Genomic DNA, 27,600 nt, shown 5'->3' on the forward strand with positions numbered 1-27,600 from the left:
GCGAAGACAGTTCCAGAAACGCTCAAGGGGCTACACTGAAGTATCACAGGCGAATGTCCCATTCCCCATATATGGGGTCGCAGTGCCAGACGCGACAGAGCAGCGGACATCTCGGACAGGTAAGGGAAGTCCATGCACAGACGGTAGCGTCAGCTGCAGATGCACTTTTCTGCTCAATGGCAGGGAAAGGGTATGTCAGGAGATAGCTGGAAGCAAAACAACCCCTTCTAGGTGCAGCACCAGCATTTAAGCCACACTTGATGCTGCAGTTCATGCTCATGCTGGTAGCTCATTTGCGTTCCTACGCTAGACAAACCCTTCATTCATCTAGCTTGAGTCAACAGCAAGGACTGCCTTGGTGGAGGCAGGGTGAGTACCATCATGGCCTGCTGAGTCACAGCTACTTCTTTTCCTAGGTTGGAGTCACTTGGTAGACATATTTCTATGGTATCTGTCATTCTGGGAGTGCACTGGGTTCATTCCTGAGCTTTCATCACGACGTTTAAAACGGAGTCCTTTGGCGCCAGGAGCTGGTGCCAGCTATCATGGAGAAGCAGTATTTGGTGTCAAAGGCAGGGTTAGCTAAAGCTGCCACTAGATTTTTTTCCTTGGTGAGGTTTTCTCTGCACTGGTCATAATGGAAACTTCTCTGCCTAACAATGATTCTGGGGCTTGTTTTGTCAGAATCTGATGAGATTTCCACAGATTGTTCTGGAAAAATGAAATTTTATCATTGTATTTCATGACATATATATCCTGGCAGAGAATAACTGATGATTTGTCAGAATACATCATTTTCCCAGGCAACAGGGAGACATACATTCTTCAGGGGATTCATTAATCACAGAAGGAGCATGGCTTAAAAATATCCTCAAGGAATCCTGTACCGAAGGAGGTGTTTGTAAAGAGGGAAAATAGGGGGGTAACCATTAGAAACGATTTCATTCACAGAGTTCTTACAATAACAGATTAAAAGATGGAAGGTTCTGAAGAAGTTTAATTTGAACTAACATGTCAGAGGCTTTCAGATTGTGCCCATCTCAGGGGCAGGAAGAGGGAACTGGCAGAATATCTTGGCCACCTCATCCTATAGCTCTTCCTCTGGGGGTAAGGGCTGTAAAGGGCCCATATATGGCCATAACAGATATGGCTATTCAAAAAAAAATCCTCTAGCCTCATACACACCAGGCCCAAGAGCACCTAATAAAGAAAATCTGACATTTAAGATAACACGATCACTAACAGGATGTCATTGTATCAAGGACAAACATCCCAGGAGAAGAAGCAGAAAGAGCAAGTGAGCTAATCGGCAAGAGTCAATTTTCAGGGAAATGTCCTAGCATGGAAAAAAACAAGAGAGGATGCACACAGGAAATATATTCGGTGTAAGCAGAATCCTCTCAGAATAGAAAGGCTTGTGAAGTTTTATATGAAGTGTTAGCAGCTCTTTCAAACATGCATTTCACCACTTCAGTGCTAAGCCAGATGACAGGGAATATTTTTTCCCCATGATTTCTTCCATGTCACTGTAATAAATCAAATCACTGCCAGGCTGCATTTTCCATAATGGTGAAACAGCACAAACAAATAGCTCCAGTTCTAACTTATATAGCCTTTGTACTACTTGACTTAAAAGGAAAAAACAAAAGAAAACAAAAACCAACCAACCCAAAAGACTTCATCAGCCCCTTGCCCCCTTCTCCCAGAGTTTTCTTGCTTTTCTATACCCTTATGAAAGACAAAAATAAAAATAAAAACTCATAGCCCTGAGCACCAGAGCAGGCCCTGTAGCCCATTATTGCTCCTTCTGAAATAGTCCCTTTCTCAGAAAGAACTTAAAACACATTCTGACAAAGCTGGCCTTAGACAGGGAGAGAAAATGCAGCTGGAAGTCCTGTACTTACATATAAAAAGGCATCCCTAGCTTCCTCCAGCTGCACAGGTTGGAAAAGCTTGACTGATTCCAGACATACGGGTAATCCTCCAAATCAAAAATAAAGTTCTCCTAATCAGCACTGTGGTGTAGACAAAAGTAGACATGCAAACACAAGACCGAGTAATCGGAACTCGCAGTCAGACTGAACTCTCCCTTCTCACTTCCCTCTTTGCTCTGAAAGTCTTTCTTCAGTTTTCATAGACTCACAGAATGGCTGAACGACCAAGGCTGGGAGGCACCTCTAGAGATCGTCTTGTTCAATCCCCAAGCTCAGTGCAGGGTCAACTAGCACAGGTTGCTCACGACCATGTCTGGTCAGGTTTTGAGTAGGATGGAGGCTCCACAACCTCTCTGAGCAACCTGTTCCTATGTTTCATCACCCTTAAAGTAAAAAATATATTTTTTTCTTATGCTTAAATAGAATTTCCTGTATTTCAATTTGTGCCCATTGCCTCTTGTCCTTTCATTGAACACCCCTGAGAACAGTCTGGCTCCATCTTCTTTACTCCCTCCCATCAGATATTTACACACACTGATAAGATTCCCGAGCCTTCTCTTCTTGAAGCTGAACAATCCGATCTCTCTCGGCATCTCCTCATATGTCAGATGCTCCAGTCCCTTCCTCATCCTCGTGGCCCTTTGCTGGACTTGCTTCAGTGTATCCATATCTCTCTTGACTGGGGAAATCCCAGCACTGCACGCAGCACTCCAGCTGTGGCCTCACCAGTGCTGAGCAGAGGGGAAGGATCGCCTCCCTCGACCTGCTGGCAACACTCTGCCTAATACAACCCAGGATGGGCTTCCAGAAGAAGCTTCCTATACATACATACATACATACAATATATATATATATATAGGGGCAGATCTTCAAACTCAGCAGAGGAAACGGACACAAACCATCATGTGCACAAAGTGAGCACGTTGGGAATTAAGCCAAGTTAAGAAAAGAAAGAACCTTAGTGGAAGGGAAGGTAATAAAAGATGCAGGAGCCCGAAGGAGAAGGCCTGGAAGCTATTCAGCACATGCTAAATTATGCTGCCTCTCTGCGCTTGGAGAAACAGAAGGCACTCTGATCTGACCCATACAGCTCTCCAAATCTCCTGTTATTTTTTGGAAACTGTTCTCTCACATCCTCTGCTCCCAAAGGAAAAATCCTTCCTGATGCCCAGTTACACAAGGGAAGATAGGCACAAATAGTTTTCCATTAAGTCATTCAGTATGTTTTACTGGGGCAAGGGAGCTCATCCAGTCACATCTTTCTTTTCCTTAGTTTATGAAACACAAACAATGAAAAACTCCCTGTAAACCAATCTGCAAAACAGTTTAATTATATATAGATGATGTTACATCTGGAGTGACTGCCAAGCAGCTGCATTCATTTGACATACACAGGTCCAGGACCTGAAAGATGTAACTAGAAGAGAGCCAATATGCCCAACAGCTATCTACCTTTCTTATTCAGAGGGGAACTACCTCATCAAAGAACTTGTCCAATATTAGGCTGTTAATGTCCTCAGTGTGCTGCATACATGAATGCAAACATACTGCACCTGAATATAAGGAGGTGTTGAAGACATGGAAGGAAGGAACGGACACTGCAAAATAAGACACTCAAAAGCTGAGAACAGGTCACTCTTGGCATGAAAACCAGCAAAGCAGCACTGTGGAAAAATATAAATTGGGATCTGATGAAAGTTTGCAAGCAAATCTTGACACCACCTGCGATCTCTACAGAACTCAACATTCAGCCAGCTAAGTGAGATTTTAAAATTAACTACTGGATTCTAAATGACCATGAACGGCTGTCAAGCTTGTCCTATTTGCAAAGTAATCTGCATTTGTATAAGTTGCTGATTTTTAAAACTATCTATGTAAATACGTACTCAACAGAAAAACATCTAATAGCTCAATATCTTACAAGCAGAACATGTTTTAGGGAGATAGAGAAGCAAGTCATGACATCAACAGATTTTAGGTTAAGCTTTTCCCTTGTTGTTGTTTATTATTTCTATGATGTGTTCCTTCAGTATCAAGAGCCACATTCCACCCTCAAATGCCCTTGAGTTCAGTAAAAGCTGCTTATGATTCCTAGAAGCGGAATTTTGTTAAGATCTGGGAAATTTTTAAAGCAATCCACAATCCAGGATCAGCACATTTGTGGGAAGCCTTTTGTTATTTCATTTGGGCTTCATGGTGATTCAAGAGTTCCCAAAAGCAGGATTAAAGCCATAGTTAATTACACACCTTACTCCCTCATGTGAACAAACAAGATATCTAAATATATACTATCCCATATAGTACCCCATTCAGGTGAGTTCTTATATGCAGTTTAAAATAAAAAAAATAAAAATAAATAATAAAAAAAAATTAGCTATCCCTCCTTATGTTTTTCTTTTGTTTCCACAACTTAAATTTTTTTTTGCATTTTAATACATTTTTGCAAGTAAAAAAAAAAAGGTACCTCAGTGGAAAGAGCAGACAATAATTTATAAAAAGTATTTATGATTTTTACTGAAAGTTTTGTTATGACTGCCATACTATCAAATCAACAACATTACACTTAAACAGAAGATCTGAATCAGATAGACAACTATTTTAAATGTGAGCAAGACATTACACTGCTAAAATAGCTCATATTGCAACTGTACTAGGAGCTTGGAAATTTTAGTAGGAAAAAAATGAGAGAAAAAAAACAAAACAAGCAAACTCCAAAACAGAACACAGTTTAACCTTCCAATTCCTGTCAGACAGCCCTATAAACATAAGAAAAACATTAGAAAGATCATGATAGTGGTCAGGAGAATCTATTAAGAACTACTGGGAAAGGAAACAGCTTTGAAACTGTCAAGAAAACTCAAAATGTTTCAACTGTTTACAAGGCAAATCTAAATGAGAATTCAGAAGACTTAATGGACGGAGAATGAACAGCATTTCTTATTAACAGAGATGTTCCCAGACAAGACAGACTTTAGTGTGTACTTGAAGCTAGAAAAACCTCACATGAACAAACAGCAAGTAGATAACTTACAGCAATTAGTTATTCCAGGATCTTTGCCTATGTCCTAACATTACTCAACCTTTTTGTGTTAGACATTAGAAAACTTAATGGGGAAATGCAGAGTATCTATGTTTGAAGAGAAACACAATGCCCTCAGTGAATGAATGGCCCTGCAAACTCTGCTGTCTCAGTTCGTGTATGCATGTTCATGTATACACCCACCTTCTCTGTGAGAGGTATCGAGAAATTTAAGCACCTTCTGCAGATAAACAGCCCCACAACTCAGGGTCTTACAAGATCACCCTCTGTTCTGTGAAATGAGACTTCTCAAAGGAAGACTACTTCAGTCTTCAGCTCATGCACCCTTTCACGTCACCAACCACAAGCAGCGTTCAACATCTCACAGACCGTCTGTAAGGCTGGAAACTCAACCGTATTTTCCCTGCTCAGTCTAACACTACAATTAATTTTACCTACAAATCAAGCAAAGGTTTACAGTGTACAGAAGAGCTTTCATGCCTGTAAAAGACAGTGTGCTTCACCAGGCTTTTCACTACCAAAGAATCCTGCTAGCAAACATACTGGAAAAAGAAAAATTTATTAAATCTCACCAGCAGCCTTCATCCCTGCCTGCAAAATCCATCAAGCCACAGAAAATGGTAATCAGGTCTAGACCACCAACTTTCAGTCTTTAGCTTGAAAATTTCAGCAGAGACCTGCGGAAACCATGCACCCAAATACCCACTGAAGTCCTTTTGACCCCCCCTTTGAAAATCCCAGACTTTATTTGGCAGCTGTATAAAGCCTTCTGCTGGATCTCAGCTGAATGCTGTAGAAAGATGTTCTATAAAATGTGGTATTATAAAACTCACTACATTAACCGGCCCTGAGATAGCAGAAAAATGACTTTACAGGCACGGAGAGTGAATTTCAGAAGATGGTGCAAGAGAACTCTTATATGATGTGGGCTGCAGTCACGTGCTCTATAAACATTACTCCCCTTGCCAGGGCGACCGATCTGGCACCTCTCCTTTGAGAGAGATAAGGAACCAGGGCCCACCAGCTGCCAGCTTAAACATACTCACTGTGTAAACAGGGGACTGCTGTTTTAGGCTGTAACTTCTGCATGGATCTATACTTACTGCAAGCACTACTGTAGAATAGTTTATAAGTAAACAGAATGCAAAGCATAAATCTTTAAAATTACGCTCAAAGAGTTTTGTAGTATAACCACTGAAGGTACAGAATGAAGAACATTTCCATAGAAACATTTTGTTTATTTTTACACTCAATCTATTACAACTGAGAAAATGTATAGTGCAAGAAGAGACAACCTTTTCTCCTTTACAGATCAAAGAGGTACCACACAGAAAACTAATCCGTATTTAAACATGAACCCCACTGCCAAGGCTTGTGGTTCTATAACAATGCTTTTCTATTTAAGCATCACCCAGAAAATCTTCCTGTCTCAGTTGCCATGAGAAAAATCTACACTAGCAACAGAAGAAATGACTAACTGGCAAGAGGAGTAATGTCACTGAACTGGAGACAGGGAGTGAAACAGACTGTCCTCAAAACACTGACACTGACCATTTATGTGCTGCTGTCAAATACAGGGAAAATAAACAGTATTTTCCTACTAATCCCGCCACCTCTTTTCCTAAGGTTTCTCAGCAACACTTCTCTCAAAAGATTATATGCAGTAACGGGAGACAAAAACTACAGATAAGCATGGTTTTTAAATGGATGTCACAACACACTTATCTAGTGGAATGAATGCCCAGTGCTATTGCTCTGCATCACAGCAGTCTCCTTTCTGGCTCCTGTAGCATACACATAATATCTTTCAGCTGTTGTAGTACCTTTTCTTTATCAAATTTGCAGGCAGTTTGTACCACTGGTGTAGCAACACACTGGAATGACACCAAGCAGAGCTTTCTAACCTGATGTACGATGTAAAGCCAATAACACTGTAGATGAAATACACACCGATCACCACACATACTGCCAGCATTAAAATGATGCGCTATATATTGCACTGCCAGACACAATTTCCCAGGTCTCTGCTAACACCCTGAAGTGCTAGTGCTTTAGAAACTACTAGTGTCTATGCAGGCTTCTGTACACAAACTCCTTTGCACTGCCCTTTTTATGGCAAACTTTGAAGATCAGTTACCAGTGGTCAGTCTTACCAGTGTTTAGTTGCTAAAAACACCGACACACTTTCAATATTTAAATGTTTTTGTGGACTGGGGCAGGAATTACACTGAAGATGTTTATCTAATTCTTTGCAGTACAGAGTTTGAACTCACCTAGTACCTTTGATCAAAGCACATCACCAACTGGCTTGCAAATCAGTAAACGAAGGGTCCCAATTCTCTGTTGTGCTGAGAGCCCCCTCTAGCACTGGCAGTAGGGGGGCAGGCTGCGGAAGCAGGGCTAAGATGACACGGAGGGAAACCCTCAAGGTTTGGATGTGGGTCAAATTGCTAATAAAGTCCAGAAAAGAAGGTGCATACAAGCCTTAGAAAAGGAGACAATGTTGGAGAAAGACTGAATAGGTAAAAGTGTGAAATGATAAGACAGGCGTAAAACAAAGATATAAATGAAATGTCATCCTAAATAACTTGAACACAAGGAGGAAGAAAATGATCTGAATAGGAAACACTGGCATTATTAAGCAGAAAGGAACGTGGAGCATCCTGTGGTCTGTCACCGGTCCCAGCTGGGCCGGGATGCTGTACAGCACCTCGTGTCATTCAGACGATGACGACAACTATGTAACTGCGGCTTCTCACCCAAGCTGGCTCCCCAGCTCTGCCCACAGCCAACTCTTTGCTAACCCTGTACCAGGCCACCCCCTGTTCCCCATTTCTGTGCTCTTCTGTTGAATACATCTCTGTCCTTTACTCCTCTTCCCCCCCCCCCCCACTGTTACCCCTCCTAACTGGGCTGGGGCACAAAAAATCCTCTCACCCCCACCTCATACAAAATGAAGCTGAACTTCTAAGCAGGACCTATCCAAAGGCAGCAATTTCCAACAGCCCTGACAACTGACTCAAGTACACAAGATAAAGCCGCTTGCATGTTGACAAGTATTAATCTTACACCCTGTGAGAAGTGAGGAAAGTCATTTCGCATGCTCAGGTGTTGCTCTGAAATGAGTGCTCTGGACATATAAATATAAAGGATCTGGTCCGAGGGTTTCAAGATGCAGAAAGGGGCTGACACTATTATTTACAGTGGATGTCATTTCCAGTCTTGCTGGGGCTAGGAGGGACTTGGTTTTAGAGGGTACTCACTGCTAACTCTAAGAATTTTTCAATTAAATACTGTTTCAATGGAAAAATAAAACTTTACAGAAAATGTAATTTCTTATGAGAAAGTTTCATTAATGTTTGTGTCTAAAAAAGATGGAGTCTTTACTGAAACCAAGGACCACTGGGAAATTCTGGACTGCCACACCAAACAGCATTCAGATTTTTTTTCACTATAAATAGACCATACCAACTAGTTCATAACTGTGAAAGCAAAACAATACGATTTTCTTACTCAGTGGACCTCATTGTCTTAAGCATCTGTGCTAATGGGTTTTTATATCCTATTCTCGTTATCAGGAATGCAAGACTTAGGACTCCCTACAAGGCAAACAAGCTTTCACTCCAAAAAGGCTGACCCTTTTTAGAACTACTCAAAGTACTAAAAAAAGCCCACAAAAACCCCCAAAACAGACAGGGCAGGGCAACAAACATGGCAAAAATCGACAAACTGGGCAAACTGCCTTGGGTCACGTTGCAGGGTTGCAGAGAAGGTTCTGACTCAACACATTGTGCTTCACCCTAATGCACAGCAAAACAACAGACAACCGCTCCGGAGCCCCTTGAAACGGCAAGTGGCCCTGAGACCACCTGCACCCTGATACTTCCTGCTGCCTTCTCTCTTTGTGTAAGACTTAAATCAAACCTTTCACGTTCATGAGAAAGATGTTTCCCTCTTCGGTGGTGTACCCTTATTTTCATCACATGAAAGACTGCACCCTACCTCCTTCTCTCTGTGTTCATTACGAGGACACTTGTGTATGTGAAAGTTGCACGCTTCTATCTGTCTGTACCTCTGTTCTTCAGCATGGCAACTTTTTTTTTTTTGCCAATAATCACTGGTAGCTTTTTTTCAGCATCAACATCATAATTTTCCTCCTCCGAAAAGCTTCATATTAGCTAGTGCATCACCCACCTCGCATTAATCATCACAGCTGGTGATGTATTCTAATACCCATGCACACACTCAATCCATTTTATATATACATACACACTATAAATTTTTTTTTATTACAGTTATTATTATCTAGATATCTGTTCACTGTTATAAAAGTCATCTTTGTTCCTGGTTTTACTAGGAAAATTTACCTTCACTTTTTTCACACTTCTCCTAGAGTGTTCTCTAATCAGTTAACCTGTATACTCTCCACCAGAAGAAATTAGGGACAAATTAGTATAAAAATCAGCTCTTCTATCTTTAAATGCTGTAATTTTATAGTAACTTTCCAAAAGTGAGCATGCTTACTCTGCTTAAGTGCCATAAACTGATCCTTCACCTTCTCCTCCAATGCAAATTAAAAATTGGTATGTACATATAGCACTTCAAAATGGGTATAATTTCATTAGTGAAAAGCTCATTATGGGTATCTGTGGTCACCGTGCCATTCAGCTGATTTCTAACTGTAATACTGCTAGGCTGGCCTGAAGCAGTGTAGAATTTGGAGACAGTCAACAACATACATCAATTTCAGTCCAGTGAAAATCTAAAAAGATTAACCCCTGATCACAACTGCATTTCCAGCTGTTCTCTCTGACTTCATTTATAAGGCCTATTATGCATCGATAAGCTCATCTGCCCAAATCATCTTTGAAGTAGATATGAGACCATGGAGCAGTTTAGTCACTGAAAATCTCTCTCAGCCAGGCCTGTTAGGAGTTCTTCAAACACAGAAAGCAATACTTTTGTAGAAAAGAAAAGAAAGAAAAAAAAAACTTCATAGGCTGCACAGAGGATGAAGTAGGCCTTGGGAGGGGTAAAGAAAAATCTCATGCTATAAATTTTAAAAAGCTGACTGCAGAGCATTGGAGAGGGCCTTTGAGGGCAGACGTGCTACAGGGTGGTAAACATACCAGACAGTTCATTTACTGGAATGCATGCAATGATACATTTAAAGGAAAAGCCTGGAGGAACAGATCCACTGCAACAAACCCAGTGCATTACCAAGGCTCTTTACGTTCCATAAACCACAACAAAGGAGGGTGAGCAGTGTTTCGTTTTGGTCCTTCCGTTAGAGTTGCGTACAGCTTTGGCTCCTACAGCACCTCTATGGAAAGTCTTGCTTGGGAGAGATCCTAAAGCACGCTCAGCGGCCACCTCAGCTATGCTCATTCCTGAATAGCTACCATCCAATTTCTAGGTAGAAACAGACCTTCTGAGTGAAAAGTGTTAGTCCACCTGCTTGCCACAGCTTTCTGCTATTTAGGACATGCACCAGGGTTTCCTTCAGAGAAAATGCAGAGTGAATATGGTACACTTGTGCAAAATAATGAAAACTGGAGTAAAAAATACAATGTAATTTTGTTAGTTCATATTTCTTATTATGAATATGAACTTTTTCTTTACTAGAACAGCATAGAAACTAGTTGATTTCCTTACATTGGGCCACTACTACAGAAAACTGCAGTATGAGTTTTATAAGGGCAAATACCCATTTTAAGAAAATGTTACTGTACTGGGGTGACTCACTCTGATACAATTTATTTTATGCTAGAAGCATCATAAGCATCATAAGTGGCACAAGTACTCGATCACATCTCCCTTTACTTCAGAGAATGAAAGAGCAAGTACAGCATACGAGCTTGTACTTCCCTAAGTCCACTAGCTGCGCAACATTTGGGTTAAGCCTTCCAAGTCCTAAATGCAGAACAACACACTGAGTCCTTTTCTTTAATCTTTGCACACTCACAGTGCATTTCTTCTGAAAATAACTGCAGGGAACCCAGTATTCTAGCCTTGATTAATAGTTTATTAATTCTATTACATTGTCCCTCTTTGGCTTGAAAGTAATAATCATATGACCTATCATGCTACCTGTTTTGCCAGAGTATTGTCACTGCAGGCATTCTCAGTTCATGAGTCAGAATCCAAAATAATAATAAGGTATAATGTTTTAAGCAAGTGGTTTGGGAAAATAAAAATTCTCCAAAGGTTTGTTTGGTTATCTGCCTTGTGTCTGAGCCTATGGGGTTTAGAGTCTCTAGCTTTTTCATATGACTGTGAAATCTAGATTGTTTTTAAGGTTTGTTCTTTTTTTTTTTTTTAATGAAAGCTGAGATTCTCACATATTCCCACGATTCCAGAAGTTGAGTCTATCAAAAACATTGTCAAGTACTGAGAGACTGTAAAATTACAAAAGCTGTCAACACCATTATCGTGAACTAGTTAAAGGAGTATTAAGGAACCTACAAATGACTTCTTCATCCCGATCCCCCAAAGTTGACAGTTAAAGACCTACTTCCTATCTTCTGTTGCTAACATGATTCTTACAGTATAAATCATAGCATGGATGTTTGTATAGCAGGTAGGTCTCCGGGCTTCTGCCACCATAAACACTGCTTTTCCAAAATAACGTTCTTGGAAGAAATCAGTGGGGCCTGATTGAAATCAGGTGGCATTAAGCATATCAGAAGCACCCAAGAATCCCAATAGACATTTATCTGCAATCTTTAGTGATCTTTAAAATCTGGCTTATAGATGAATCGGTTCCTCTACGGCAACCACCATCTAGCAAGTTACCCTTCTTAGCCACACTACTATGCCTTTTAAATCATCTTCTTACAGCATATCTATACTCTGCTGAATGACATGATGCCATTACAAGACAGAGATTCAGGAATGATAACAGTTCCCAAGAATTCACGGTTTGCCTTATAAACGCCTGGTTTACAGAAACATCCAGTTGGATCCTAAAACACATTTGTAAAGGAAGCAACACACTTATACGCATTTGGCATAGCAGCTTCTAAGCAGCCATGAGAGAAAACACAAAACAAAAATTAGCATATGCACACTAGAAAGGCAGGAACTACAGAAATCAACTAGTTTCTAAATCAACCCAAAGAAGGATAGTTTTTAAGGATTCAAATACTTTAGGCTTCCTCCCAGCATGGTGTACTGCATTATTTAATTTCAAATTCTGCACAGTTCTGATTCCTCTCCCTCTGAAATAAACTAATGTTAAAATAAGTTGCTCGTATGTGAGGCAACACGTAGACGGGTTACACTTCACAGTCCTAGACTGATAAGACCTCATTGTCAGGCAGTAAAAAAGCTGCATCTCAAGAGATACATGATCTTGTCTGTTCTCCTGTGGATACCACATCATACGACACACACATCTGCATTGACATACACTTTATTTTATGTTATAATCAGTGTATTTTATGAGCTGGCCACAAAACCTTATGTAACATGCTCCTGCTTAATATGGAGCAGCATGTTCATCACCGTGGCAATCTAAGGAGCTTGCTCTGCCCCGAGTGATTTTGCTCCATGAGGCTTCTTTGGAGCTGCTGCTAAAAAGAATCAGCGCTTAGAAAATGGGAATTAATGTTCCTTGCTCTAGGCTTAAAGCTGTGACCACAGCACCACGGGTCTGAGCGCTGCAAGAGAACCATTTTGTTAAGGTTGCCACAGGTTTCCTCGCAGGACCGTCGCAAAGCCGGCGGAGGCGGCGGCGGGGAAATCGTTTCCTACCAAGCACCTCGGCTCCCTTCGCGCTGCAGCTTAGCGATACCTCTGGCCGTTACGATGCTGCGGGATTACGCGCCAGGAGCGCTTGCATGGCTTGTTAAGAAAATAAAAATAATAATAATAATAAAACAATAATAAAGACCAAACGCGTCTACGCTGATCGTTTACCCAGAAAGCACATAGCGCAGATGGCAGCTCGGGAACTTCTGCTGCTGCTTGGCCAAACAAACGCGAAGTATTATATAATTAACAGTTTGTTTTCGCCGTCACGCTGCCGGGCGCAGCGGGTCGGTTCCCGGGGGGGGGGGGGGGGGGGCAGCAGGCGCTGCCGGAGCCCCTCGGCGGCGGCGCCGCCGGGCAGCGGCATTATGTAACGGCGGATTATCTGAGGGGGCTCCGCGACGCCTCGCCGAGCGGCAGCCTCAGCCGGGAAACGAAGCTGTGTCGGTGTCCGTGGGTGCGTGTCCCGGCCTCCTCGCCCCCCCCACCCCCCACCCCGCCGCGGCGACACTCACCGCCTCCGAGTCCTCAAATCCATGCAGGTACAAATTGTCGTACATGGAGCTCCGCTGACGGCGGGCGCCTCTCTCGGTGCGGAACCGGCGCTGCGAGGCGCCGCGGCGGGGGCTGACGGGCGGGCGGGCGGCGGAGGCCTGTGCGGCGGCGGCGGCGGGGCCGAGCCTGCCCTGTCAGCGCTGCGGACGCCCCAGCCGCGCGGCGCCGCCTCCCCGCGCCCACCGCCGCCGCAGGTGCCCCCGGCGGCGCCGCGCAGCCCCCACCCCCCCCCGCCCGCCCGCCGCAGCCCGCGCCGCGCCCCCATTGGCCGCCCCGCGCCGCCGCCCGGCTCCCATTGGCCGCGCCGCTGCCGCCGCCGCGCCCCCATTGGCCGCGCCGCTGCCGCCGCCGCCGCTCCCCCCGTCAACCGCCTCAGGGAGCCGCCTGTGAGGCGACGGCTCCGCCACTGGGCGTCTCTCCCCTCCCCGCAGCCCTTCAGGGTCCCGAGGAGAGAGAGAGACCTCTCAGGCAACTCCAGCTTAGCAGGGTCTCCAGTGCTTCCGCTCGCGTCTCGACACCAAGTTTATTTATTTTTAAAAACGAGCAACGCCTGTGGTCGCTCCTCCGCCGCCCGGCTTACTGCCCCGCGCCGGGCCTCCGGCTGTGGGGGAAGCGGCTGAACGGCCACGGCGGCCCAGCAAGGCCTTTCTCTGATACAGGTCTCTTCTCGCTTCCTTCCTGGAGGAAACGGGCTTTCATAACCCTTCCCTGTCAGCGAAACGTGGTCTCCAGTCTGCAGAGGGAGACGGTGAATTACTCCCCAAAAACGCAGAGAAGGCAGAATTTCATCAGTGACCTGCTGGACGGGGCTGAGGTCGAGGCAGCGATGCAGAAGCGCTTTGCCATCTCTGCGTGAGGACCTCAGCATGGGGAAACAGCAACGCAAGTTGGGGTTTCCCAGATTAGAAAACCGGCAATTAACCACATAGCTGGTATGTTCACGCTCTCCACTGCTGTTCGGTGAAAACCAGCGTTGTGTTAGGAAGCGCATAAATTCAGGAAGCAGCACGACACGTGGGCTCTCACCCGGGCAGTTGTGGCACCTTCACCAGCAGACCTGGACGCAAAGACCTGGATACAGCCTGTGTAGGAATGGCAGGAGCCTGCGCCAAGTTAGTATGTTCAAAACTGCAGCTTCCTCTGCTTGGGTGTTTGGAAGATTTCTGCTTATTGTAGATTTTAATTAAAAAAAAATCCAAAAGCTTTTCTCATGAGTAATTTCTCTTCCATTCTAGAGAACAAATTAATTTATCTCCTGAAGTTGTATGGTGATGCTGGAAACAAGAAAACCCCCATACCCTAAGAATTTTTTAGAAAGTTTTGGCCTTATTTATAACTAAATTAGGAGACAAACTTCTAAAACAGATCCCACTGGAGCGCTAATCTTTAAGTTTCTGGTTCTACCTCCCCTTTTAAATAATTGCTTGTTTCTACAGAGTATCAGCTGCACAAACACCCACTGTACTTCACAGCACATCAATGAGACAAGCAAACCACCTTATTCCACAGGTGAAGAAACTAAGTCCAGAGAAGCTAATTGACTAACAGTCACACAAGGAGTAAGCAGCAAAGCCTGCCCTTCACTTAGTATGTCCCTTGGCTTCCTATCTCATACTTAAGCAGACTGGTCCTCCTTCCCAGAACTTGTAGTGGGTGAGCATAAAACTAAAGAATAGCCTTACATGATCAAAAAACAACATCAAAAAACCCAAACCCCAGTAATTTACTTATATGCTTATTAAAATGATTACTTTAAATCCCATCTGTAGTACAATCTGACCAAACATATCTGTGTTTATAAACACTTCCTATCTTTCTTTTCCATTTGCTTCATCTGCTATTCCTTCCAAACACTTAATTATTTAACTCTGAAAAGTTACCACTAATCACTTTGGTAAATATCCAATAGACTTTCGAAGCAGAGCAAAAGGATTATTCTTCCTACATTTGCAATCTCTTATAAATTTCTTCAAAGATTCCCTCAAATTATGATAAACCTTATTCCCAATTTACTCCTTCCCCTATGCTCCCAGTGCATTCTCTGCTTCTGTCCCTATAAGCTCCTGGCTGCAAGAGCTTCCATGCCTGCATATAAGAAGCAGCAGCATAATCCCACTGGTCAGCTTCACAGTTAAAGTTTGTGTCTCTCTAGGTGTTTTTCAGGACTGAGCCTTCAGCCTATGAGATCTTCCAGAGAGTAATAACTTCATCCCTAGCCTTGTGCAAATAGCACTTTGCCAATGTTAAACCAACAAACAAGACACAACAATAAATTAATTAATAATGATCCTCTGACGGCTTTTCAGTGGCCTACGTCAAACAAGACAGCACTTCTATCAAACCGCTTCTGATCAGTTGTTCAGAGAACAGAAATCGCCATCACAAGTGATGCTAACTGGCTCCGTTCCTTGGCCCTCTCAGCCAACCGCCCCTCGTTCTCCTTGGGGCCATCCTTCCATCACAGTCAGGGCTGGGGAACGCAGCCAGCACGTTCTGGGGCACTTCGTAATGGTTTGAGCCAGGCTGTTCAGATGAAGGATGATTTTTAAAGACTGTCTTTAAAATGCTCATTGAACGCCCTATACAGGAGTTAATGGATCAATTTTTAAAGTCTGTGCTATATATCAGGTGTCCTCACACTTAAAAGGTGTGATGTTATGAATCTAAAGAAACAAATACACTGTTAATAGGAGACTATTAGCATTTCAAACTGGAAGGAATTTCTAAGTGCAACATCAGAATCATTTGTCAGCTCAAAATAAAGGCAGACATGAAATCAGAAGAAAAAAGAAAAAACTGCACTTTCACATAAATTTGTAATGAAAATTTAATTCAAAAGTCAGGGGAATCACTATTTGATTTTCAGTGCTTAAATTTTCAGGCTGTCCTTTTCAGATACAGAGGTTATTAAAAAAATATATTTAATCACTCAACTTGAAAGGCTTCTAAAAGATGCTATAAAATTACACATAGCTCATTAAACAGGGATTGAACTTGAAAGATCTAAACATAAGGGGCATTCACACAACCTGCTTGAAGCAACTAGCTTAGATGTCTGAAACGCAGGGCTGTGGCCGCCTGCGCAGTCAGCACGGACAGGCAGCTCTTGCACAGGTTGCTCTGCATCACCGTCGCGGAGTCCAAAGCTCCTTTTTCGCAATTTGCTTAAACCAGACAGGGCAGCCCCTGCCACCCCCCCCGGCGCCAGCCCCAGGCTCCCCCGCTGCCACCGAGCAGCCTTGCACCAGTCGTCCGCCGGCACGGCTGCGTGGTGCCAGCGCAAGGGCTGGGGGGCAGGCGAGACCCCAACTGCCCCGTCTGCAACAGCACAGACCACAGGCAGCCCACACATTGTGAAACTGCATGCTGGGGCTGTTGTTATTGGAAACGTTATTAGAAGAGCCAAATTCCCCCTGCCTTTCTGCCTGGAAGTCTGATCCTGCTTCACTAAGACAATCTACCTGATGTGCAAAAGCTATTTTATGAGGTTCCCATCCATCCTGATGAAGTTTCTGAATTCTATAGATAACTGAATTAATGCGTTATGTATGTACAAAGGAAACACTATATATATATGGGTTTTTTTCCAGGCATGAGACTAAAATGCAAGAAGATGAATACCTGAAATACACAGGAACTCTACATCAAAGGTTTGACTTTGAATATTATGAGGTAATTTATCAAAGAAACACTGTTAATTCTGGCCTTGAGGGCAAATAAAAACAAAGCAAGTAACACAGCACTGCAGCTCAAGCAAAGTCTGCCTCCCTGCCTGACGTGGAGCAGAGATCTGGGTGTCAAGCTTCGGAAATGAACCCCGCGGGGGACTGCTTTGCAGAAGCTGCTGTGCGACACTGCTGTTCGACTGACACAACCTGTGAAGCACGAGCCCGAGCGTGGCGCGGCGCATTCAGACTACAGCTTGTGCTGGGCACATCACCGAACACAACCCCACACGGTAACATCCTCTCAGCACAAACACAGGAACCATGGACACACGTCTGCTCATGTTGTTTTAGGCTGTCCAGCTGCATCACGGAACGGCACTGCTGAATCTAGGCTACTGCATGGGAGAGAGCATTTTTGCTCCTGGATAGGCTTTGCGCCTGCGTGTGCATTTGTAATTTGTACATGTGCCCGTGTTGTGCAGGTGCAGCACACCGCAGTAAGTGAGGAAGAAGTCTGACTCTTTAGAAGTGGTCTGAAAAGTCAATCAGGCCCTTAAAATGTAGACAAGGAACAGGAGGCTAAATGCAGCTCAAAAGCAGGAAGTAATCGAGGTTTGCAAAGGGGGAGATAATACGGACTAAAGAAAATAATTCAAATTCTATTGATTTCAGTGACAAGTTGTCCCTATTTCACTGTTATACATATGCAGGTGACTGTATACATTACTGCTAGAGTATAGGACGTTAGTTCAATAAAAGATTGTTATGTTTTTACAGTAAGTGACACTGTTACACTGGATACACTTGTAGTCATCTCTGTGAGCTTCCAGAAAGACAAATCTCTTTGGTTTCAACATGCCTGTGCCAAGCTATCCAATAAAATGGAAAGCGTATAGAAAGAAAGATAGTTATAAAGCTAAATCTTTCTTAGAAGAGATTCCCAAAAGGCTGTTCAAATATTTTTAAAAACAAACAAACAAACAAAACCCCCCCCACACACAACTACAATAAAAGGTGAGGACCACGTATTAACTGAAGGTTTTGAGAGACCACAGTCGTCTTTGGGCTGTTTCTGTACGAGAATACAGATGATCTGATACTATCAGGTGGAGAATGCCATTGCCTCAAGCCATGGGGAAAGACTCTGGTACCTGTCAGCTTCAGTCTGCACTTGGATAACACTAAAGGAACTAGCATCCAAGGAAAACATAAGCTTGTGCGCATAGGTAGCTGTAAGAGACGTGATGAAAACATCTAATGGATAAATGAGTTGAACTGAGTCTTTTTAAGGTCTAACACTTCAAAACTACTTTTGTAAAATGGCGTAGGCTGCTGCGTTATTCATTTTGTTTGTATCATTCTATTTGTTTATAATATTAATCTTCAAAGGCTGGTAAATAGGTGTTTTCACAAGCATTCTAGTCTCTTTTTTTAAGGGGATTTAATCATGGTGCAATTACTGTAACCATGCCTGAGGACTGCCATTCTTGGACGACATCAGCAGGACCGCTATGAAGTAGGTTTCACACGGATTTCTTGCAATATGGTATGCAGTGAGTGTACATCCGCCTGTAATCACAGCCCACAACTCCACGTGTTCCTATAGGCACAAGGGATTTAGAAGCAGATGCAAACAAGAGACCACAAACCAACCAAAGCAGTTTCTGTAGGACCTACCCAATGTCTCTGTCAAAAGCTAGACTGTACCTTTGCCAAAGGTGCATAACTTGAGTCCATGTGGTTTAACAAGGAAGGCATCATTTGGAATTGCCTTAAGGGCTGCGTACTGTTCTTGCTGGATAAGTAAAAGCCTCCTCCTTCTGTGGACTTTTTACTGGCTCTACGAGCAGTCTGAAGTTAGAAGGACAAGCTTGCTGGAGAAGCATTTTGGACTCGGGGCACGATGGGAACCAACCGCTGGCAGGTGAAGTCAGTATTGTTCCCATCCCAAACTCAATAGCCAAAGTGAAAGCGATCTCATGAAGAGAAGCGGAATTACACCTCCTCCTCCTCCTCTTCCTCCTCCCAGCAGCTCTTGCTTTGCAAGCATGGCCGTGCAGGGAATCCAGGAACCCACGGGCACACATTTGAAAGCAAAACAGGAATTATTGTAAAGGAAGAATACTCATATACTCAATACTCATTCAGCTATTTGTGGCATTTTGAGCCAGCATTAGCATTTAAGTCAATGCTTTATTGCACTCTGCTGGTGGGAGGAGGAGGAAGGGAGAGGACTAGAAGTCAGAATGCTTAGAGCATCCCACAGACCTCTGAAATACTTGGCTTCCTCCAAATACTCTGATCCCACTAGAGATATTCATATTCTCTTTTTTGATTAGAACGAACCCTTTCTGAAGTACGAAGGAAAAATATATAATTTCTCTTTGAGAAACGCACCCATATATTCCTGAATATCAATTATTCAGTCATTTCTGAGCTATCTGAATGTGGGAATAGTATTTTTTCCCAGAGCATGAATTTTGTACGGAACCATATGAAATTTTATTTGAAGCCCAATCTAACAATTACACAATCAAATGACTGCACTTGTATGGTTCTTTCAGCAGATAGAGCAATCAACTGTTTGCATAAACACACAAAAGTGTTATTTGCATAGAATCAGAGTAACTGGATGCCTAAGTCAAGCATACACCTCAGCACCGCAGTGCGCAAAGCCAGAATGTAAGTCAGCAACTTCTCCCTTTTTCTTACTTTAACACATTTCACTTTCACCTGGAGCGTCACTAACTCACTGTGACCGGTGCGGCAGGATTACGGGCCTCTCTCTGTCTCCTTATCCTGCTACGCTGGAGGAGAGACGGATTGGCAAGAATATTAACCCTCAAGCAACAAAAAATAATTGTGTTCACAGACGCCATTGAAGAAGGGTGGAAGTTCTTCCCACCCTCTTCCTCCTCTTACAGTGAGAATTTGATCCTGGAATCATAACATTATTTACGGGTAATGAGACAGTATCCCATACAGGGTCAGAGCATATTAACAGACAGCATTAGTATTTACATTAACAGCATATTTGGATATGAACCCACTTGTTCTAGCAGTTTTAAGCACATGGAATACTCCAAAAACTACAATATTTATCAGCATACTTTATATGAAAGTGTTTGTTTGGACTTCCGATAGCCTTAATTTGGGGACTGGCTGGGAAAAATTGCTCTCCCCCACATCACGTTGCTCTTGTTGAAATCAGCAAAACAGCCCAAGTATCCTTTCATCAGTGCAAAGGAAAAGGGCTGTCAGCATTCTCTAGCAAGCCACCTAAGGCAGAAGTTGCTTCCAGCAGTTGGAAAGAGTCCAATTTTTCACTCTTCTAAGTGTTTGGCATAGCCCTATTTCTTACCCTTCATCTGTTTAAAGTTATTTTTCCTTTTTTCTGTTGTATAATATAGATTAGATAAGCAGCTGGTTTAGTGACGACAGCTCCTGCCTTCGGGCAGAGGTATGAGTAAGATAACCTCCTGAGATCCCCACTAACCCTATTTTCTTACATCTTACGAGCAATGAGAATTAGATGACATTTGTGGTATTTGGCGGCCCTAGAAGCAATCAGATAAATAACTACATATTTGTATTTGTATTTCAAAAGAAAAGTATCTTGTTTGGGATATGCCTTGGCGCAGAGGATTCTGTGCATTTAAAGGTTTTATTCAAAGAGAGTACTGGGTGGTATGTTTAATTCTTTGAATTTCAAGTAATAAATTAGGCTGGTAGGGCCTAATTTGACAGTTCTTCTGGAGGAAGTGAGGTGCCACCTATTCTAAAACACATTTATCTGACACTGTTACATAAAGGCTGCTATAATTAAAGAGAGTGTGAAGACTTCATTGTCACTTTCTCTTGGTTTAAAGCACCTACAGCAAGAGGGGTAACTGGGCTACATTTGTAGGTATCCTCTATATTTAACTGGTTGAGAGATCTCTTTCTCCTGTAAGCGCTATCAAGATTTGCAAGGAGCTGAGCTGCGGGAAACTCGGAGCCATAGCTACAACCTTCCTGACTGTTTTTGATAGAGAGGAGAACATTACCTCCTGCTCCTGAGGCACGACCGTGCTCTGCGGTTTTAGTAACTCAAGCCAATCCTGCTCCAATTGTGGCGTCCGCTGGCGCCCAATATCGAGCAAGGCAAATCCGCAGCTCTGGAAAATGGTGCAAGACATATCCCACAGTCATACCACTGTATTAACACGGGTCTCCCTTCTCAAACGTTGGAAATTGAAGTGAAGCATCTCTGCTGATACGTGGGCAGGTACATGGACGTGGTGATACTCGGACATCGACCGTTCACAGTTCCCCTCCAGGGAAGCTCCCGTTGGTCAGCAGCTCCCAACATCACGCTGCTACTGACCAAAGTTCCAAAATACAGACTCATACTACAGGCACCGGCTCGAAAAAATGGAGTGGTTTTTTGGCTTGAATTGTGTCATGTGTCTTTGTTGGAAGGAAGACAGAGGAGTTTTGCTTTTAGGGAGGGTATACATTTTTAGCTTCCATGCCAAAACCCATATGGGCCAGAGGATTAAGCATTTATTTCTTGCTTTAACTTTAAGCTCCTCTTCTCTTCTTATGAGTGCTAATCAATTTTCTAACTGCTGTAAGTGCTGATGTTGAGCGTTGCAATATACCGCTTTAGACTGCAACTGATGGAGTTATGGGGAAACTATCAATAAAAGCCAATTTCAAACTTTATGGGAAGCTGGTGCTGTTTTACAGCAGCAGTTAAAGCCACTGCTGCAATCTGGAAAGCCTCAGCAGTACTGAAACACACAGAAAAACCCAACAGTTATCAGTCAGGGGCTGATAAAAGCAAAGCTGCCAGCAGCACTTCCAGGGAGCGAGGAGCGGATTGCACCCATCTCAACATCAGGGCGAAATGGGGGAAGCAGCACGGCAAGCACAGGGCCGCTGGGCCCAGGAATCCCCGGGTACCGCGCGTCCCGGCCACAGCTGTTTGCTAACGTTACGTACTCTGCATGTGGCTTGCATCCAAATCTTCAACATCATCTGGTATTCATTATAATAAAAGACTGTATTAGCTGGTGGCAGTAATAAGCTGTTATCCTAAGTGAATTCATCAAAATCCCAAATTTGTGAGATGGAGGATGTCACAGAGGCTATAGAGCAGTTAGCAGGAAGATTTTCAGATCTCATAAAAGACATACGGCGCAGAAAGCTCCTGGTCAGTGTTAATTTCTCAAATTAACATTCAAATATTTGTAATTTTGCCAGAAATCATTCATGGGACTGTTACTTAAAATACACTTCTGATTAACTACAAATATCAAGTATGAGTTCTTCAGAGAAAACACAGTCTAGACTGAGCAGTTGGGGCTTGGTAAAGACGATCCTGCTAGCTAAAATTATGAGCCAACTTCCTTAGAAAACATGATCTCATGGGAAACGTTTCTCAGAAAAACTAGCAAATCTACAATTTCTATTTTCTGTCCTTTTTAAGGTAACAGCCTAGGACAAAGGATATTTTAAAAGGAGTCAGATAAATAATTGTAAAGTCCTAGTGATAAGGAGCATTTTTATCTTCTTAAGTGGTTAAAGGAAAATGTAAAGGACAAAATAAAAAAATAAAACTAGGCAAACCTGACACAAACTCATCTACACTGTTTCTTCTCCTCCAGATTTTACAGGGATGGCTTGAGTATCCTGTTTATTTATTGCATTTCCTTATGCTTTATAACCCAATTAGTATGTGCTGCAGCACAGCACTTTGAGGTTCGTGGCAAGGGACTACGGGAAACTCTTCAGTTCCTTGCAGTAGATTTCCATGACACCTGTCCAAGGGGAGAAACTGATCCAGGACCAGATCAATGAACGAGCGTTCACTGATCCAACCTGATTTCCTTAAACATTTAGGCATGATAGTTGGGAACTGAGTTGAGAAGAAAAAAGATTCAAGAATTCAGCTCTGCATATGTAAATAAGGAGATCTTGGCCGTAAAGTCTCCGGGAGACCTCCTCTTATCTGCCTTGGGCACTGGGGAGTCTCACAAGACACTTGCGTCTTCACTTTGCAGAATTCCTCAGTTCTCAGCTGACATTCACCACCTCTCTTTCCCACTAAGAATTCCTGCTAGTCTTGGGAGAGGAAGCCTTTTAAACAAATATGTTAATGTGTCAATAATAAACATTTTAGTTTTACAGCTGTTCCCAACCAAGGATCTCTAACCACTTCAAAAACAAGTACCGATCTTTGTCGCAGAGCCCTTGAGATAGCTATCCACTCCATTTAATAGATGGAAAACTAAAGCACACGGAGCTTAATATAAGAATTTCACATCCAAGTGGATAAACTAGCTACCTCAAATAAACAACATGCCTCAAAATTAAACCGATCATGGACATTAAAGTAATACTGTTCACTGTCTTCAAAATCAGAGCATATTGTTGTGGTGATTAAATACAGATTTAAAAATATAACTTAACACTGCAGCCCTAAAAATTCTGGTTTAGGGTGACAGAGCTGAATCAGAGCAATTCTAGAAACCAGATCCAGTTCAAAACTCGAGCTTTTTGCCTTAACCACCATACGTAATCTCCAGCTTCTCTCTTCCAGTTCACCAGAGCCCTGCTCCAAACCGAAGTCTGACCTGCTCCCAGCCAAATCTCAGAACTGGCATTTCATCATCCTCAGCCTGGCCTGCCACACTCAGTATCGTCGTCTACAGTCTTCTTGAGACCATTTCTGTCCTCTCTTGGTTTGCTTCCTCCAACTTTTTTTTTTATTATTTCAGCATTGCATTCAGAGGATTCACTGCAGCCTCTTCTCCTGCTTTTGGGATTCTTCAGGATCCCTCCATTTCTCCGTTGCCACAGCCGGCCTGGGAGATTTCAATCACAAAATACAACATGAAACGTTACGGGGTTTTTTTCATGTTTGCACCATAGGTTTCAAATTTACCACTGGGAACTTCTGTTCCTTCCTTTCACAGAAGTTGTCCAGCTCACATCTCTCTGCAGTTATTCTCACAGTCAGCTTAAGCTCATATGCAAAGACTGCAGTTCACTAGCTTCTAACTGGCTACCTCAGGACTAACTACAGTCAGTTAACAGCTGGGATCCTACAGGCACTACAGGAACCCAAAGCTCAGCACATACTAACAGCATCAGCCTTCTCACCTGCAGACCACACCGTCTTCCACGGTGGCAATGCCCAAGCATCAGTCAGAATGTGAAGATATGCCCATGGCCACAGTAGTAATTTCCATCCTTTCACATAAGCACGCTGTAGACCCTCACATCAAGATGGAGCTAAAATTGACGTTTCTTCCTGGACAGAATCTCCACAATGAGATGACTTCACTCTGGAAGTCGACCTCTTTTCCGGCCTTAACACACCCTTTCTTGCCCCCATTTTCTGCAGACTCATCTCTTCAGCTACATAATTCTTCCTTTGCAAACAGGCCTTCTTCACTATATCTCACACATGCATATAAAACCCTTCTTGTTTCTCCACAACAACCTCTTTCATACAAACCACTTTGCTCATTGTTCAGACAGTTCCACCTCTAGAGGCCCACGGGTGGAAATCCTCGCAGAAGCACCCCGTGCTTCAACCTGTTCTGCATGGAGGATGCCTTTTCTGCCACATCCACCAGGCCACTGCCTGCACATCCCTTCTCCAAATTCTTCTCATCCGTGGAATTTCTAAAACCCCCAAAGGGTTAGGTAGCTGTGAAACACAAATCGCCACTGACAATAAATCAATCTCACATCTCCTGTCGGTGTGCAAGTCTGCATTCGGGCAGCAGCCCTGCCATAACCTTAGGGGAGGTGAGTAACTCCAGGACACTGCTTCTGTAGCAACAGAGCAAAGACGGTGAGAAAAGGCAGCAGAGGAGTCTGCTCGCTTACAGGACCGGCACAGTCAAACAGGTGCTTTGTCTGCTAGACACGAGAGGAAACAACCCGTCTGTGTTATTGTCACCAGAAGCCAGAAAATCTATGTAAAAAATCCTGAAAACTATCGCTGCTTATCATCATATTGGGACTTTCCTGGAACAGTTAACCAGTAAAAGAGACCAAAAACCTATTTCTAGTGTCTCTCAGTTTATGAGATTCGCCTCCTTCCACTGGTAATCCTTGTTATGAGCCGGCTTCCTGCGGGAAACAAGGGCACCGTTTCCGGGGGAGGAGGAAGGCCTTAGCTATGCTTGCTAGTAGCCACTACGTGCTGGGGAGGACGGTTCAGAAGAGCGGGCGCAGCCAAAACACCCTCCGCTCTGCCTCCTGCAGAGCTCCCTCCTGGCCGGAGGAGCTGGTGCCGGGGAGGTCTGCGCCACCACTCCAGTGACCCAGACCCAGCAGGGGACAGGCGCCCCGGCAGCCCGGCCCAGCCGTGATCCGGCGAAGCCAGAGGGAACCTGGGATGACTCCAGGCATCGGCACTCCTCGCAGGGAGATGAACACCCCCAATCCTCACTTAATCTATTCAGCATCTCAGAATATTCTACATGCCAGGAGAACTGTATCAAGAGCTTTTGCAAATCTGAGGCAGCTATAAACTCCTAAAAATATCTTCTGCCTTTTCCTTACAAAAGAGAACAATCGTAATAATAAAAATCCTTGCAGCAGAGCCCATCTTCATGTTGGAGGCATGAAAAGCCCTGCGTGTAGAAGGGGTCTGATGCATGAGGAGCTACTAAATCAGACTAGAATAGAATCTGCTCTTCAGCTTTTAGATATCTAAAGATATTTGAACCCACAGGTAAACCTTTAAAATTCCCAGCTTTAAATGAATGCCCCAATACACATCACACTGAGGACGCATCTGTGATAGCTCAGGTATAGTCCAGAAGCCTGATCAGATCAGCTCATTCCTCCTGCTCTGAACACTTAGGCAAACACTAGCCTCTTTTCTCCTTGCCTCCTTCACGCAGAGGCTAGGTACGTATTCTCCCTAGTCTCTCAAATCCTACACAGTCATGCACAAAGGGAAGCAGAATGATTAGCTCGTTCAGGCCTTTGACAAGATCCTTACAGAGACTACTTAAAAAAGCCCTGAAGAGAAGGCTGAGAGGAAAGTTATGCCCTAGCTCTAAAACTGTCTAAGAGACAGGAACTAAAACAGTAGGAATAAAAGGAGAAGGATCAATACGTAATGTTTAGTATTAGGTGTAGTCCGCAAAGGAGTTATCATTACAATAGCAACGTTTTCACATAAAACAAAGTCGTTTGGGAACAAGCATGGAAAAATTCAACTTCAATAGCTAGGACTGACACAGTTACAAGCAACTGGAAGCACAAGAGCCTAACTGGAAGTTATTTAATAACGGCAGCTCTGCCACCCCTGCCTATAACCACTGCGAGCAACAACACGGATCAGAAGCCCGTGTTCTCAGAGGTCAATGCAATATCCAGACGGGGGAGCACAGGACCCAAAGGTGACAAAATCAAAATCAATATAAGGAAATAGTTATCCAAACTGTAGTAAAATTCTAGAATCTATTAAAATAAATGATGATGGAGCAAAAAAAAAAAAAAAAAAGTTATCCTTAATAAATAAATAAATAAAACATTTATTTGAACGCTAGCAACTACTGTAGTTCCATGTGTTCTGGTTAGCAAAATTTCAAGAGAGATGGTCAAACTTGCTTTCAGTCTTAATCCTTCGTCAGGGACAGGCTTAGGAGAAGACCCAATACCATTGACAGCTTATTCTACATATGCCTACTACAGCACTTTATGCACCTCCTTCAGAAATACCTGGCATGGGGTACTGCGTTAGCCAGAGTGCCAGGTTAGGCTCTCAGTCAGTCTGTTCAAAAGTGGTAGTTGCTACCTCATACAGTGCCAGCCCTCGGGCTGTCAAAGAGAACCCAACTTTCCAGGCCAAAATCGGAAACTTAGCAGCTTTATTTTCAGGTGCAGGGATGCAAGGATGCAGCCAGGGTGAAAAACCGGTTTGATTCTAATTCAGACCAGAAATAAAACTATGACTTGAACCCTCATTGTTGCTATTATACATTACAGTACAGTAACACATATACAATCTTTAAGTAATGAATATTGCTGCCACCTCTTGGTTCAGCAGAACAGAAACAGGAAAGTAAGATTAGTGTGTAGCGTTCTGCAGAGGGAGCTGCTTTGTTTATGCACAGATACATACACACGACAAAACTTAATCCCCTGGTAAACGTATGAGTAGGTTTCCTCAACTTCCAGCATAACTCATATAGTCAGAACTTTGGCCCTTGGGAATTTGTGGGTTTAGAATGGCTTTCCAAAACTATGTGTTGGTGGGATAATTCTGGTGCCTCTGAAGTCACTTCTATTAACCTTGACTGAAGCAGAATTAGGTGGACACGGAATAAATCTGAAAAAAACCCAAAAGCAACAAAACAAAAGACCCACACACGTTTTGGTGTTATTATTTTATCATTCAAATTCTCCTTTGACCTGCTCAACAAATGCAGCTCCTTCACATCCAGAGCACAAATCTGGAAACGACGTCCCATGACGAGCCCTAACGATGTGCTGCCGTACCCGCCTGCTCCCTGTTTGCCAAGTCGGCGACAGAGGACGCGTTCAGACGCTCGGAGGCTACGCTTGGAGCAGACCACCGTTGGGCTTGAGCTGCTGGAAACTGTAGACCAAAGAATTTTGCCTACTCAGCGCACCC

The 27,600-nt window shown here is 43.4% G+C and overlaps 1 protein-coding gene across 3 annotated transcripts in view; it reads right to left on the reverse strand.

Annotated features, from left to right (window-relative positions):
- The window catches only part of CACNB4 (calcium voltage-gated channel auxiliary subunit beta 4), an 81,876-nt gene extending 68,544 nt beyond the window's left edge, over positions 1 to 13,332 (reverse strand). For all 3 annotated transcript variants that reach the window (XM_067299441.1, XM_067299442.1, XM_067299443.1), the window contains exon 1: positions 13,242 to 13,332. In XM_067299441.1, coding sequence (XP_067155542.1) covers positions 13,242 to 13,286 — 45 coding nt within the window. In that variant the 5' untranslated portion in view covers positions 13,287 to 13,332. The remainder of the gene's footprint in view (positions 1 to 13,241) is intronic.
- Between the last annotated feature and the right edge of the window lie 14,268 nt (positions 13,333 to 27,600).

Source organism: Apteryx mantelli, chromosome 6 (assembly GCF_036417845.1).
Source record: "Apteryx mantelli isolate bAptMan1 chromosome 6, bAptMan1.hap1, whole genome shotgun sequence".
Taxonomy (NCBI): domain Eukaryota; kingdom Metazoa; phylum Chordata; class Aves; order Apterygiformes; family Apterygidae; genus Apteryx; species Apteryx mantelli.